The sequence below is a fragment of the Eleutherodactylus coqui genome, chromosome 5 (genome assembly GCF_035609145.1).
Source record: "Eleutherodactylus coqui strain aEleCoq1 chromosome 5, aEleCoq1.hap1, whole genome shotgun sequence".
NCBI classification, from domain to species: domain Eukaryota; kingdom Metazoa; phylum Chordata; class Amphibia; order Anura; family Eleutherodactylidae; genus Eleutherodactylus; species Eleutherodactylus coqui.
In genome coordinates this window covers 140,468,455-140,484,774 of record NC_089841.1, presented here as the reverse complement: position 1 = coordinate 140,484,774, position 16,320 = coordinate 140,468,455, and the positions used below count along the sequence as shown (strand labels likewise).

Below are 16,320 nucleotides of genomic sequence, written 5' to 3'. Positions count from 1 at the left end.
ACGATGTTAGCCCATTGAATTCAATGGAGCCGGTAATACAGCCGGCTCCATTGAAAGCAATTGGCTGCCGGCGATCGCACAATGAATTTTCGGGAAAGGCTTAAATTTATAAGCCCTTCCCTGCAATTCATCCAGAAATATGTAAAAATAAAAAAAAAATATAAATACTCACCTGGTCCCGGCAGACGGAGTTCAGCTGCGGCCAGCTGGCAGTCCTACCGAACTGCACTCTGTAGTATTTAGCAGCCTCCCCGGCTGAATGACAGCTGAGCTGAGCCAATCAGTGGCAGCACTCACTCACCCATTCATGAATGGGTGTGAGTGAGAGCTGCCTCTGATTGGTCAGGCTGTGACCAATTAGAGGCAGCTCATTCAGCAGGCGGGGATTTTAAATCCCCGGCTGCTGAATACTATAGAGAGCAGTTCAGGAGAACTGCCAGCTGGCCGCAGCTGAACTCTGTCTGCCAGGACAGATATTTTATATATATTTATATATATTTAAGCCCTTCCCGAAAATTCATCCCGCGATCGCCCGCAGCGCATTGCTTTCAATGGACCCGGCTGTATTGCCGCCTCCATTGAATTCAATGGGCTAACATCGTTCTCCCGGGACAAGGTGAGTATATATTTTTTTTAACTTTTTACACATTTTAGGATGATTTTCAGCTAAGGGCTTATATTTTTAAGCCCTTCCCGAAAATTTATCCCGCGCTCGCCGGCAGCCCATTGCTTTCAATGGAGCCGGCTGTATTGCCGGCTCCCTTGAATTCAATGGGCTAACATCGTTCTGCTCTGCCACAGCTGTTACAGCTGTGGCAGAGGAGAACAATCGTTGTGCTGACAGTGCGGGGGTGGGGGTGGGGTGGGTCTCACTCTTGCCACTATTGTGGCTTAATAGTGAGACCTCGGAGCCCGAAATGCAGCCCTGCATGTTGCTCCTCGCCTGCCCTATCCATTTCTGTGTTTTTTTACATGACTTTGGTGATTTGCTAAGATTTTCACAAATGAAAACCTTAGCGGAGCACCAGTCATATACAAAAATGCTCGAGTCGCCCATTGACTTCAATGGGGTTCATTACTCGAAACGAACTCTCGGGCATCACTGAAAGTTCGACTCGAGTAATGAGCACTCGAGCATTTTGGTGCTCGCTCATCTCTACTTATGATCAATAGAACTTTTTAAAATTCCTCTTTACATTTTTTTTAATTTTAGTCGCTATAGTTGACTTGAACATGCAATTGTCTGATTGTTACCACAGTATTATATTATACCGTGATATATGACAGACAATCTGCAGTGCCAGCCCTGGGAACTTTCAGAAGGCCCCTAGCTGCCATGGCAACTGAATGGAACTCTGCAATCCCATCAGGACCCCCAAACTCAGATCGGGGTATTTAAAAGCCACTGACTATCTGCATGATAGCTGATCGCTACTGTTGCAGGTGGGTGTCATTTGTCAAAGACAGCTGGGACATGCATTGTATGGAGTGAGATTGGCTCCCAATTACATTCCATACAAATCCTGAACCTTGATGATGTAAAACTGCATCCTTGAGCATTAAGGGGTTAAATCAAATTAATATTTTTATGGGATGAATCAATTGTTAAGGTGACTTGACTTTTCATTTCTAATTACCTTGTCATATATACAGAATGACTCATAGTCTGGTTACCTTAAGGTCTTCAACCAATTTGTGTGGTATCCATCGCTTTTCAGAAAACTGATAGTCTCTTAGCTCTTGCTCAGCAGGGTAAATGTGGACTTCTATAAATTCCTTTAATTTACTATAGAGGTTTTTGGTCTTTGCGGAAAGCCCTTCAGGACTGATGATAAGAACACCTCTCTGATCTGTGTGCAAGTAGCCTCTAGGAACAAAGGATGTGTTCTCAAAAGGTCTCAACTTGTGTGCCCGACTCCAAGTACTGTACAATCTTTTTGCTGGATTTTTGGATAAGTCTCCAGATTCAGACTTAAACACCCGAAAACCTTCTTTTGTTGCAAAATCCCAGGCTATGTCTGCCATGTATTCTGTCAATTTACCAGTAGATTCTGCATTTGCAGAACTAGCTTGACCTATAAAAGCAGAAGATAAACTATTTGCATTACTTTACAGTGACAAAGGTCCTGAATGATCTCCCTATTGGAAGTGTTCAGATTATAAAATTACCTTTTTACTGCATTACAGACAGATAATATTACTAAGGGTTATGTATTCCTCAAAGCATTTATGCCAAGAGGATAGCTCAAGGCTATACTACTCCTGTATGTCATGCTTAAGTGAAAATGAAAATTATCAACCTTCTGACTACTGTATACAGGTATATAGACCAATTCTGGATCTTAATGCAGCTACCACATTGTGACTAAAAAGGTTAGCTAGTGTTTGTGCAATACCTGTGAGGGATCTCTTATATACACCTTGCAGGATTGCTGCGATTCGGAAAAATGAGAAAGCCAAGTAGAAATACCAATTCTCAACCTTAGCAATTCCCATGTTCTCACAGTACCACTTAAAGTATTCTTCTGCAGTTGGAATTCCTAACTCTTTCAGATCATAACCTTGCAACCCTAGAAAAGAGAAAAAGTTGAACAATAAATGCCCCAAATAGTAGTAATGCCTTACTGTGATGACTGCAACCAATGTGGTCAAATTTCCTCAGAGTAGATTATTAGATTATACCTTGCAGGACAAATTTTCTTTTGCAGCTCAGGTGAAATTTTAATAAATGTTGCCAGAACACAAGCACAGATTTTTTTTTTTTTTTAAGGGACTAATCACGAAAAATGTATTTTATTCATTAAAACAAGATATAGATGCCTATTTTATTTTTCCAATATGGTTTTATTTTTTGATATCTGTACATGATTGTGGGTGTTGCCATCTTTCCCCGAGCTAGATTTACCAGCATTTAGAGAGATGCTTTACAGCAGTCTCATGGGCCATTCACACAATGGGCAGAAGGGGACCCATTGACCTTTATGCAAGTGTGTTCTAGACAAGCTCTGTGACCTGTGTAGAGGTCCCTTTGCAGGGTGGGGAAGTAGATAGTCCCAGCTGATCACCTATTTTGAATGGTGGATCCTGTGTTACCTACATATCGGTGTTACATCTAGGTGTAATACTGCCTGTGATGTTAGTGAGATGCTGCAAAGCTTTTTCTACAGAAAAGGAGTATCTGCCTATTAGGCTCTCTAGTCAGTGCCAAAAAAATATACAGTGGTGCCTTGACATACGAGTTTAATCCATTTTGAGACAGAACTCTTAAGCCGAAAACTCGTATGTCAAAGCACTTTTCCCCATTGAAATGCAGTGAAACGCCATTAATGCATTCCAATGCATTTCAATAGGGAAACTAACTGCAAGTAAAAAAAAACAAAAAAAAAACAACAAATCAATGCTCACCTACTGCCGACATTCCCCAATGATCTGCGGCACTGCTGCAGGCTGTCGCTCCCTCCTCTACGCCGACAGAGCATTGCTTTCTGGATGCGGGGCTTAATTTTTGCGAGGCAAAAACTAATTTTTGCCCAAAAAGAGGCACAGTGTCTTATATTCGGGGTGTGGTGGGGTGGGGTGAGTACTCACCTGGCCCGAGACGTCTGAATCCCTTGCGCTAGTCTCCGGCGCTGTGGCAGGCTGCCGTCTCCTCTGCGCTGACATATCACTCTTTTTCTGGTGACGGGGCTTTGAATACCTCTCCTACATCAAGCGAGTATTGTGATTGGATCAATGATGTCATTGAATGGCTCTGATTGGTTAACTCAGCACTACGTCAGCCAATGAAAGCCGGTGCTGGCCCCTCCAGTATGGTTTCCCCCCCTTCCACTCAACCAAAACTGCCCTCACAAAATTATCTAACGATCTAATCCTCCTTGATCTCTCTGCTGCATTTGACACGGTCAACCATAACCTCCTCCTCTCTATCGGCCTAAGGGACACTGCTCTCTCTTGGTTCTCCTGTTATCGCTCTGACCACTCCTTCAGCGTCTCTTTCGCTGGCTCTTCCTCCCTTCCACTTCCTCTTGCTGTCGAGGTCCACCAGGGCTCAGTCCTTGGCCCCCTTCTCTTCTTTATCTATACAGCCCCAATGGGCTAACCATTCACAGATTCGACCTCTAATATCACCTCTACGCTGACAACACCCAGTTATACACCTCTTCTCGTGACATCTCTTCACCCTTTCTCCAAAACATCTCTGACTGTCTGTCTGCTGTCTCTAACAGCATGTCCTCCCGCTTTCTCAAATTTAACCTTTCAAAAACTGACCTTCTTGTCTTTACATCCTCTACCAACAGACCGGCCACCAACATCTACATATCAGTAGCTGGCCCTACCATATTCCCCAGACAGCATGCTTGCTGCCTAGGGTTCACATTGGACTCGGACCTCTCGTTCACCCCCCACAACCAATTTTTCGCCCCAAACTGCCACCTGCACCTCAGGAACAACGCAAAAATCAGGCCGTTCCTGACCATTTTACGCTAAAGACTCTCGTAGTTGCCTTCATCCACTCCAGACTCGAAAACTGCAATTCTCTGCTAATTGGCCTTCCCCACTCCAGACTCTCCCCTCTCCAATCCACTCTAAACGCTGCACCTAGACTAATCTATCTGTCCAGCCATTTCTCAGACGCCTCTGCATTATGCTAGTTGCTGCACTGGCTGCCTGTGTACCATAGAACTCAATTTTAACTCCTTACCCTCATTCATAGAGCGCTCTACGGTGCCGCGCCACCGTATATCACCTACCTCCTGTCCATACATCACCCATTCCGCACACTCTGCTCTGCCAACACAGTCAGACTAGATGTCCCCCTTATACGAAGCTCACATGCTCGTCTCCAGGTTTTCACCAAAGCAGCACCAACCCTATGGAACGCTCTACCCCAAGACATCTGGACAATCCCTGATGCACGGAATTTCAGACATGCCCTAAGGACTCACCTATTGAAAGAAGCCTACCAACTTTCTTGATCTAGTCCCCACCCTGAGACTACTCCAATCATGTTCACTCCCTGCTCCCATAATTCCCTTGTACCAATCCACCCCTTCCCGTCCTGACTGAGTTCCCCATGCTCCAAAAGAGCTGCGAAATTAGTTGGTGCTATACAAATAAAGATTATTATTAGTATTATTTTTAAAATGTTTGCTTAATTTATTTTTATTTTGTTTGCTCGGTCACAATCTGGATTTTTAAAAAATCCTGCATTATACTTTCTGACTGAACAGGAAAGCTTTAAAAAAAAACAAAAACAAAAAAGCACTATGGCCATTATGGCGAGATTATAAAAGTGGGATCCATACTTACCTTTCTGAATAGGGAGGTTTGGTAGCAGAAAATAAGCCAAACAATTGTAAGCAACGTCTGATAAGGGATCTCCCAAGGTAGACAGTTCCCAGTCCAGAACACCAAGAACTTCTGCCTTCTCCGCATGGAATATTAAGTTATCCAACCTAAAGCCATAAGAAATAAAATGTCTAGCAGAAGTAGACAAACATGTAAACTCCATGACTGTGTGGCCCTGCTTGGATTAAGAGATTCATCTCTTCTCATTAATAAATCCTTTAAAAGCAGAGTGCAAATGCATTATGTGACCTCTGACGCATTTTGGACGGCAGTCTTTAGAAGCTAGGACTAAGGACAGTTGTCCAAAACACATCAGTTCTGCTTTTAAAGGATTTATTAAGGTTAAAGTTTTTTATTCCTACCATCTAATGTCCTAGACTTTTACATACATGAACACTGTTGTCTGCTGCGGGTGGAGCAATTTCCGTGTGCATATCTGCTGAAAGTTATCTTCTGTATAAGCTGGCTCGTATATATGCTTTACTTTTTTTAAAATTTTCTTCATCCTCCCTTTCAAAAAAAAAAAAATGCGTTCCTTCTTTTTTTTTGTTTTCTGCTTTTGCAAGCATAGTTTCACTTTTCAATGGTACCATTTAGACTGGGGTCACACGAGACGGAAATCTCGTGGAATGACCGCACGGAAATACTGCGAGAGTTTTTTTCGTGGGAGAAATTCTGCTTCAAAACCCGGGGCCTTTCGCGTGGGTTTTGGAGCAGCTTCGCCGCCTGTATTCTGCTGCAGCCATCTCTCCCCACAGAAAAGAGAGAGGACGCCACGGAAACAGGGAAAGAATTGACATGCCATGTCTTTGAATTCCATGCAGCATGTTAATTTCACCATGGCTTGGCCGCAAGGGATCAGCCGCAGCGTGTGGATGAGATTATTGCAAATCTCCTCCACTTTGCTGGCAAATCCCAGGATAAAAAGCCAAAGGCGGAATGTACAGCACCATCTAAGGAGTTGACAACTTAATCAATGTTGCATCCAGAAGGAGAATGAATGAAGAGATGCCTGTATATGTGTGCGGCCAGCTCACTATTCATTTTTATGGTAATTACAAAAATAGCTGAACAGTCCTGCTGCCTCACGAGACTGATTGGAAGACCCCCCGCCCTCCTCTCATCCCATCTCCATATCGGTGTGGCTCCCATATCTATGAGATACTTATGGCCTAACCTGCGGATGCGCCATAAATATCCATGGTGTGAACACCCTTTTTAAAGTTAGTGTTCTAATTTATTTTAAGCGTTACCTGAAATCTCCATGTACAACGCTGGTGGTCTGGTTAGGTGGTAGATGATGTGGTAGCCATTCAATTAGTCTTTCCATCGCTGGGATTGTGCTGGTCTCGCTAGATCTATACTGCTTGGTCCATATCTGGACTTGCCGTTGAATATATGCATCTTTTCAAAAAGGCAGCAAGAAATAGTTGGGTTAGTGGATCAGTAAAAATGCCTTAGCAGAAATATATATTTTTTAAACATGTTTTATTGATAAAACTTCTATATTCAAACACAAAATGTAGGAAAGGGAGTAAGCCACAAGTAAGGATATTTACTGGTCCGGTCACGGGTTTCAATACTATCAGAAATCTTTTCTATGCAAGTTGACATATCACCTGCCCCCCCAAAAAAACAAAAAAACAACAACAACAACAAAAAAATTACCAATATCTTTCCAATCAATAATTTCCACCACTACTATAACAAAAAACCTGCACTTAAGTCATCCTTTGTTCTGCTAATTTCAAAAATTCCTTTATTTTCAGAAAATGTTAAATTTGCAATATATGAACATGCCAGGGACTAGAGTTGAGTGAACATGCTTGTCCGAGTATTAGCATATTCGATGTTGCTTGTTACTCGAGCGAGTACCACGCCGTGTTCGACCCCTCCCTGCATTACCACTTCCTGCTGTGACGTCCCAGCGTGCGCACGTCCACAGCAGTGCCTGGCTGGCGACAGAGACCGAGTGAGAGAGAAAAAAAAAAGCTAGGCACCTGGCGGGTCCAATACAAAAATGCACGAGTCTGCCATTAACTTTAAAGGGGTTGTCCGGCCAGAAACATTGCATGTCATTACTTCTGTTTGCCCATTTCCATGCACTTTGCTTCATTTTCCATGCACAATGTATATTACAAACAGAAGTTTTGGACTTACCTGAAGGAGTGCCCCCCCTGTGTTGCTCCTCCGTCGTCCCTGGTTACAACAAGAATCTTCTCTTCTTCTTGTCGGGCCGCAGCAGCTCTTGTCGGCGCGAGAACGAGCCTCTTCTCATCCGCGCATGCGCAGTTCTTCTCTCTGCAGCCGGGACAGATATACGATCTCCTTGTGTGCAGCGGGGGGGAGGATGGAAGAGCGAGGAGCAGAAACTGAGCTACCGCCCCCTCTCTGCCTCCTCTCTGCCCCTCTGCACTATTTTCAATGAGGAGAAGCAGGATGGGGGCAGGGCTAAGGCACACTCATTAGCCCCGCCCCCGTCCCACCTCTCCTCATTGAAAATAGTGCAGAGGGGAGGAGAGGCAGCGGGAGCTCAGTTCCTGCTTCTCGCTCTTCCATCCTCCTCCCCCTGCACACAAGGAGATCGTATATCGGTCCCGGCTGCAGAGAGAAGAACTGCGCATGCGCGGATGAGAAGAGGCTCGTTCTCGCGCCGACAAGAGCTGCTGCGGCCGACAAGAAGAAGAGAAGATTCTTGTTGTAACCAGGGACGACGGAGGAGCAACACAGGGGGGGGCACCCCTTCAGGTAAGTCCAAAACTTCTGTTTGCTTCATTTTTCATGCACAATGTATATTACAAAGTGCATGGAAATGGGCAAACAGAAGTAATGACATGCAATGTTTCTGGCCGGACAACCCCTTTAAGGGGTTCGTTACTCGAATAGAGCTCTTGAATATTACGAAAAGCTCGACTCAAATAATGAGCACCCGAGCATTTTGGTGCTCGCTCATCTCTACGAGGGACTATTGTATTTTTACATAGAAGTCACTCAAAATGCTGAAGTCCTGGGCAGTACGAGTTCTATTTTCACCTTCCAAAAGCCTCTTTAAAAGATTTAAGCCATTTTGTTGTTTCCTTGTATAAAAGAACAGGGAATGCAATAGAGAAGAACCTGGATAGGTGTAAGAAATTTAAAAAAAAAGATGTAAAGGTACCTCTAAAGAAAACAAAAACTACAGTGAACTGAATGATCGTGTTAAAAAATTTTTTAAATCTTTGTGCTTAAACTGATTGCTTGTTCTTTCAGGTGAGAGATTATCGCTACGTGTAAAGGTGCCCTTCCAGACACTGCAGAGCTCGAACATGGTCATGGAAACCATTTTTACACACCTATTAGCACACATGACTCCTGCCACTCTTCCCCTCTCCAATTAGTACACCCCTTTAGTCATACTGCTCTCCCACAGGAAAGAAAAAGAGAGACTGCCTGTGTAAACCAGTTCAGAGGCTGCTGCAATCACAAAACTTTCATTGATTTGCAAGTTCACCCTAAACAGCTTGCAATTCCTTGTTTGGGCAATACTGCATTTACACAGGACAACTGTTGGCTAAATGATCTGCAGGAGCGGGTGGCATCACCGCTCATTAGTGCTCATGCAGAATATATACACAGGCAGATCACCGCTGATTTCTCGCTTAACGCTTCACATTCTATGTGAAACACTGAACGGGTAGCGTTTAGACGCAGCAAGAAGTGAGCGAAGCAGCAGTTATTGTTATGCTGCTTGAAACTAAGCGAAAAAAAGAAAGGTAAACCAATAGTTTACGATTATTGCACATTTTGGTTCGTTTGAACAAATTTTGCACAATGATCGTCCCGTGTAAATAGTCCTTAATACATTCATGTTATTTTAGGTTAGTCTAATTCTACAGCGGACATTGGTGGTGGTAAAGTAAAACGCTGGAGTAATTAAAGTCTCCTCCTACTCTGCCCATATTAAAATGGAGTGTGCAGTATGCAAGTGAATGAAAGGATTACACTGCATATTAATTTTTTTAATCTAGGTCAGGGTACTTTCACATCGGCGCTTGGGATTCTGCTTTCCTATTCCATTCGACAAGCAGGAAAGGGGAATCCCCACGGCCAAACAGCTCAGTCTCTGGATGGAACTGAATAATGCCAGGCGGACCCTATTGACTATAATGGGGTCCACCAGCTTTCCGCACAGTTGCCCGACTTTTGGACATCAAAAGAAAAAAGCTGCATACAGCAGCTTTCTTCTGGTATTTTCGGAGGTTCTAACAAAGATGTGAAAACACTCTTACAAACTTGAATTTACATACTGAGATACATAAACTAGCACATTACATTGATCAATGTAAGCATGCTGTAAGTTGCAGTAGATAGTTGATGAAAGGAAAAGGAATGGGCCGGATTCTCTATAAGTCTTTGGAAGTATGCTCAGGCCCAATGGGTGAGTGAAAGCAAGACTGAAGAGTGGGTAATGAGCAAGTTCTCAATATATGCCAAAGAATGACTGTTCAAAAATTAAAAACTATCAAATTGAGTTTGGGAAATGTAATGGTCCTGCCTGAAGGTGTGTAACAAGACCACACTGTGCTCACGGATGATGAATACAGAAACTGAACTGCATTTTTCTGCTCTTTGTGCATTGGAAAAGCATTAAGAACTATAATCTAATCCTCAAGTCGCTGCAGCTCATGTTTCTCAAAGTTCAAATCAGTACAAACATTAAAATGATTTAATTACCTTGTTTACCGTAATTGTCAAGCTGAACTGCCTGAATATCCACACTGTGAATCTTGCACAATACTTTATTCATCTCAGTATATATAGCATGGCGCTGTTCAGCATCCATCCCCGGTAGTGCAGGATCTTTAAAGATACGACCAGTGAAGTACTCCATCAGATAGAAAGGAGTTCCAATAATACTGCCAGAGAAGAACTCCATTTAGTCTGTGTGCGACCACCCAAATACACCACAATAAATTCATTTTAACAGGAACCTGCCTCATCCCCACAGCACGATAAACTCTCCCGATCCAGCACTGTCGCCTGCTAAAGATTGTGCAGCGCTGGAAAGTTTTACTCTCTTCAGAGTCCCGTGCGCATGCTCTTCTATAAGTCTATAGGAGAAGTACGCACATGGTACTTTGAAAAGAGACAGATTTTCCAGCGCAGCATGATCGTCAGAGGGCGAAAGCCCTGGATATGGAGAGCAGGTGAGTATAAAATTAAAATGTACATTATCTGGCTCTCTGTCACGTCTGCTAATAGCACCATACGTTAGTTTATGGTGCTGTAGGGACGTGACAAGTTCCCTTTAAGTACTACTTGTAAGAAATACTCACGTAGAATCTTCACAAAGGCTGAACACTTTTGGAACAGGAACACCAACTTCCCCAAGAGCTTTCAGGATCCTAAACAAGCATCATCATCATCATCACCATGATTACAGAAAGCGATTATCAATCCTACACTGAACAGTGTACTTAGATACATATTCTACCTTATACTTGCAGCAACTAGATTGACCCGATGTTCGCTACGGGAACATAAAATATTTGGAAAGATGGCGGTAAATATTTTAAGAACTGTCAAGACAAGTACTCGGCTTGAACTGTTCACCGTCCATGGCTTGGTCTTCTATGTTTTGGGGACATGGCAACAGTCAAACTGGTAAGCACTTGATATGAATGTCACTTAGCAAGGCCACCTGCAGATGACTGCGTCGGATCCTGCTGCGAGAATTCTCGCAGCGGGATGCGGTTCTGTGCCTCTGCAGAGGACTGCGGCTCACCTGCTTCCGGCGTCTTTATTCTCTGCTTTGCACCGGCTGCCAGCGCATGCGCAGAGAGGAGCCGTCCCATCACCACTGACATTTCTGTGCGGGCCTCTGCGAGACCCGCACAGAAAAAGAGCATGCCGCAATTTGTTTTCTACGTGTAATTTCACGCGGACAAATCACGGCTGTCTGCCTAGGATTGCGGTTTTTAATGTAATCCTATGGCAGCGGTCACGGTAGGAAATTCCACGGGAAATCCCGCCACAGAATTTCCACCTGTGTGCAGGGGGCCCAAAGCTTGACTCTCCCCAGGAACTTCGATCTGGCCTGACAGATCACTCAATGTATCAAACTCAAATTTTATGATTTTATGGCGGTGGTGAGGATGTCACAAATCTAATGACACCAAAATCGTCCACTAAAGGTCACGCAAAGGGGTCAAAGTGTGGTGCAAGAAAAAGCCTGCAGCCTTTTTTATATTAGATATGGGGTATTTCTAATAAACAATAGTCATTACTACTGCCAAGTATAGAATCCTATGGATAAGGTCTCTATCTTGTTGTTGATGTATGATGACATTAGCCTGTAAGATAATTTGACTTTTTTGTGGTTAGTAGAAAAAGTGCACAGTTGTAAACAACATGCCCTAAATTTCATATATGCGGTTTTTACAGCATATTTTTGCATTTGTGATACATGTTTACAGAAGCTTCAAGATGCCAAATCCCTAAAAAGGAACCAAACACATCCTATCTGGTAATATTCTAGGAAGAAACCATTTAGTTAAAGTGTCACATTTCATAAACGGTTATGACTTTATTACTGCGAGCACTATTGACGTTCCTCACCAGTGTTTGCTTTCCAGTTTATACTGTAGCACCACCGGGCTCAGAACACTTAGCACTTCAATAAGCAAGTACAAGTTTTTATTTTTTGTCTTATTTACATAGCTGGGAGCAGGCAAAGAAAATCAAATTTCCTGTAAATGCTCTCCCTAACATGTTTACAGAATCTGGCAAAGACGAAAGAAGACAGACTGCCATCATATGCTAACGGAATTGCAGCCCCTCTTTATTCTATAGTGACATTATAAACGCACTATAAAGGGTGGCGGTATTCTGCTGACCGTAGTGAGGATTGCAAAAGCAAGGAATTTAATTTTCCCACATCAGCTACTACCTGAAACAAGAGTTGAACTTCAAAATTGTATATGTTAAATGAAGAACAAACGTTTCTATTTACTCGTAACTGATCCTTAGCTACAACGAACAAGGAGGAATCAGAGAAGTCCACCTACCTATATTCCCTCTCTACAGCATGAGCTGCAGGCAGCAACTTCCCTGGAGGTTTTTTGCGTAGTACAAGCTCTTTCCTATTAAATCGAACATAATAGGTTGGATTGGACTGTCCATGACTGAACTGTCGCACAAAAAGAGCACCTGCAATATATCAGTTATACACCTGATGTTTACTATACATTGAAGTGATGGAACAAGAGACTCATATCTGGATCTATAAAAATACAAACCTGATAGCTTCTCTCCAAATATATTTTCAAGATACTTTGCCAAGGAATCTCTTGGAATATCCATAGCTGGTCTTACAGAACGAGTGCCTGGAACAAAGTCTTTTAAAGGGAACCCCAACAGATTTTCTAAATCTTTAAGTGCATCTTGTACATTATTGACCTGTTTATTAAAATGATGACGTATTATAAAAAGAATACATTGTCCTCTACAAACACATATGATGCATTCATTTCCATGGGACAAGCCTGCAGTACTCAGAATGACCGCTAAAAAGAATACGGCATTTACCGTAAGTACAGACACATTCATGTTCATATGTAAAAACTGAAGAAACTGCAGTTCATCTAGGAGCAATACAGCCCCTTTAATTAGCTGATCAGCAGGAATTCCTAGCAGCGGACCCCACCAATCAGATATTGATGGCCTATCCTGAGGATAGACCACCAACTTTCAAAGGCTGGCTTAATGCTTTAAACTAGCTGGTTCTAAGCGTTGGCACTATGTGGCACACTGAAGTAGAGTCTGGAGTTGGGGGTGGGGTGGGGGGGGAGTTTTGTGTGACAACCTGAAAACTATGTTTAGGAGTACTTTGAAAGGCTACCATCTATTAACTGCTGCTAGCGAATGAAGACAGTAAGCATGTGCCAGGAGTGGTCTTGGCAAAGTGTCAACTCTGCTGTATGCCAGGCATCATACACAGGTCCTCAAACTTTGGTTCTAGAAGTTTAACTCTTTCAGATCATTAAGCCCTATGGGTATTTTACAGATGCTCCTGTTAAAGTATCTCTGTCATAAGAACTGAAACTTATACGACTGTACATTTATTTACAACTACCTACCTTTATTGTACGTAAGCCCAATTGTGCTGCAGCTTTCAAATTTTGTCCAAGGTCATCAAGAAAGATTGTCTCCGTAGGTTGAACACCAAGACGCTCTGTACACAGCTGGTATATCCGAGGGTTTGGTTTACATATACCTTCCAGGCAAGACTCTATGATCTATAAAAATAAAGTCTTCTGAGGATTAAACAACGACCACTACATTAATATTAAAAAATGACAGTAAACTATTTTGAAACTAACAGAACTGATGGTAATTGGTTGACGAAATATGACACAAGATATTGAATTCATAGCATCAATGTCTGCTTACCACATCGAACTGTGAGCGGTCTAATGGTAAAAAGCTTTCTCCACTATGCACAAAGAAGTTGTTGCTGAGGACGGCCGTTTTGAGTCCTTCAGCTTTGATGCACTGAATAGCCTCAGTCATTTCTGGAAGCTGCTTAGCCATCTCCTTACTGGTGAGGTCAGTAAGGAAACTGTGAGCGGACACAGGACGTCCTGCCTGGTGTTGGTGAAAGGTAACATTACAGGTTAAAGGAATGCACTTTTGCAAACAGGTTGATATGATGTATTTCATATGATCCATAGGTCTATGCACATCTTTAATGGTTCTATGTTGCCGATTGATTATCTCTTTATGACGTGTTGAAATTGACTGCTAATTGCCATTACATTTTTCACCAATAAGAAATATTCTTAACATAAGACAATTGTCACAAAGCTCTAATTAATAATTAATCCTCTTTCCCATACACTTTAATAAGTTAACATAAGGTCACATTAATGTGTTGCTCAGTGTGATTGTATTCTCTAAAGTTTTAACAGGGTCTGTTAACGAGTTTCACTTCTTTTGACAGAAAGCTTAAAAGGAGCTGTCCAAATGGAAACTATTGATCGTCTATTCGTAGAATACACAATTAAAGGGGTTGTCCCGAGCCAAAACCTCAAAATTTTCAATTAGCCCATTCCCCCGTGCCCCCCCCCCCCCCGGCATAAAGCAGCCCTTTAAAGCGGGTATAAACCGCTTCCTACTTACTGTTTAGAAGAAATAATAACTTATAAAGTCCTTCATCTAAGATGGCGCCTGTGATGTCCCAGGGTGCGTTCCACGGTGCACCGCGCTTCCAGGAGGCTTTCATGCGCGCTCCCGAGACGCCGGTCACGTGAGCAAGTGACTGACGTCATCGGTGGAGGCGTGTACTTGTAATGAATGAAACGCCGATCCAGCCACCCCATTGGCTGGTCGGCAGAACGCATCACAGCGGGAGGTGGAGTCTGCCGGAGAATACAGCAAACAGCTGTTTCTCCCTTCTCTTGACCACACAGACGAGCTGTATCGCGCGGGCACGCTGGAGCGGCTCGTTCACAGCGGGGAGAGTACAGACTGCGCAAGCGAGTCTAAAACAGACTGCTGAGGAAGAAATTAGACGGCACCATGGCGACGGGGACGCAGAGACAGTGCGAGGACGGAGACAAGTGAGTGAATAACTTCTGTATGGCTCATATGTAATGCACGATGTATATTACAAAGTGCATTAATATGGCCATAAAGAAGTGCTTAACCCCACTTGCTTTCTCGGGACAACCTCTTTAATAGTAAGTCGGTAAGGATCTGCTGCCTAGAACTCCCGCTGATAAGCTGTTTTCTGGGCTGGTGTTCTTGCGCAATGTACTCATTTTTTTCAAGGAAGCAGACAGCTCAGTTCTCACTGCAGTGGCCTAGTTTGGTATTGCAGGCCAAGTTCCCATAAAATAAATGTGTGTAATACCAAGACTGGCCACTGCACAGAGAATAGAGCTGTCTGCGTCCTAAAAAAAAAAAAAAGATCAACTTAGTACAAGAGTGCAAAAGAGCAGCACACTGCTGATCAACAGGGGTCCCGCAGACTGTCACCAATCCACTATTCGTGACCTACTCAAAGGATAGGCCAATAATAGTTTACCACATAACAACCCCTTTAACCCCTTAGTGACCAGGCTTTTTTGCTTTTTTCCATTCTTGTTTTTTCCTACTCCCTTTTAAAAAAAATCATAGCTCCTTTATTTATCCATCGAAGTCGCTGTATGAGGGCTTGTTTTTTGCGGGACGAGTTGTATTTTTCAATGGCACTATTTATTGTACCATATAATGTACTGAAAAACTTTTTAAAAATTCTTAGCGAAGAGAAATGGAAAAAAAAAAACGACATTCCACCATCTTTTGGTGCGTCCTGTTTCTACGACGCACAAACTGCAACAAAAACGACCTGATATTTTTATTCTATGGGTCAGTACGATTACTACGATACCAAACTTGTATAGTATTTTTTTTGCTGTAGTACTTGTATTTTTTTTTTAAAAGATATTAAATTTTTTTCAATTATTTTCTGCGGTCATTTTGTGCGCGCAATAACTTTTTTATTTTTCCGTCGACGTAGTTGAGCAAGGGCTCATTTTTTGCGGGATGTCCTGTAGTTTCCGATAGTATCAATTTGGAATACATACGACTTTTTGATCGCTTTTTATTGCGTTTTTTCTGGGAGACAGGGTAACTAAAAAAATGCATTTCTGGCGTTCTTTATTTTTTTTTTCGGACGACGTTCACCGTGCAGAAAAAATAATGCACTACTTTGATAGATCGGACTTTTACGGACGCGGCGATATCAAATATATATTTTTATTCTATGATTTAGATTTTTTAATAATAGATATGGCAAAAGGGGGGTGATTTAAACTTTTATAACTTTTTTTTTTTTTTACAATTTAAAAAACTTTATTGATTTTTTTTTTTACTTTACTTTGAAGTCCCCCTGGGGGACTTTAACATGCGATGCTTTGATCGCTCCTGCAGTATGACGAAATTCTATAG

General features: G+C 42.6%; 1 protein-coding gene across 1 annotated transcript in view; it reads right to left on the bottom strand.

The window, feature by feature from the left end:
• Positions 1 to 16,320, bottom strand: part of ACAD10 (acyl-CoA dehydrogenase family member 10) — a 43,143-nt gene that overhangs the window by 18,595 nt on the left and 8,228 nt on the right. Inside the window, exons 4-13 of the mRNA XM_066603252.1 lie at positions 13,780 to 13,974; positions 13,467 to 13,625; positions 12,627 to 12,786; positions 12,396 to 12,537; positions 10,665 to 10,733; positions 10,063 to 10,244; positions 6,603 to 6,753; positions 5,311 to 5,456; positions 2,397 to 2,570; positions 1,675 to 2,075 (exon numbers count right to left, since the gene is read on the bottom strand). Coding sequence (XP_066459349.1) covers positions 1,675 to 2,075; positions 2,397 to 2,570; positions 5,311 to 5,456; positions 6,603 to 6,753; positions 10,063 to 10,244; positions 10,665 to 10,733; positions 12,396 to 12,537; positions 12,627 to 12,786; positions 13,467 to 13,625; positions 13,780 to 13,974 — 1,779 coding nt within the window. The remainder of the gene's footprint in view (positions 1 to 1,674; positions 2,076 to 2,396; positions 2,571 to 5,310; positions 5,457 to 6,602; positions 6,754 to 10,062; positions 10,245 to 10,664; positions 10,734 to 12,395; positions 12,538 to 12,626; positions 12,787 to 13,466; positions 13,626 to 13,779; positions 13,975 to 16,320) is intronic.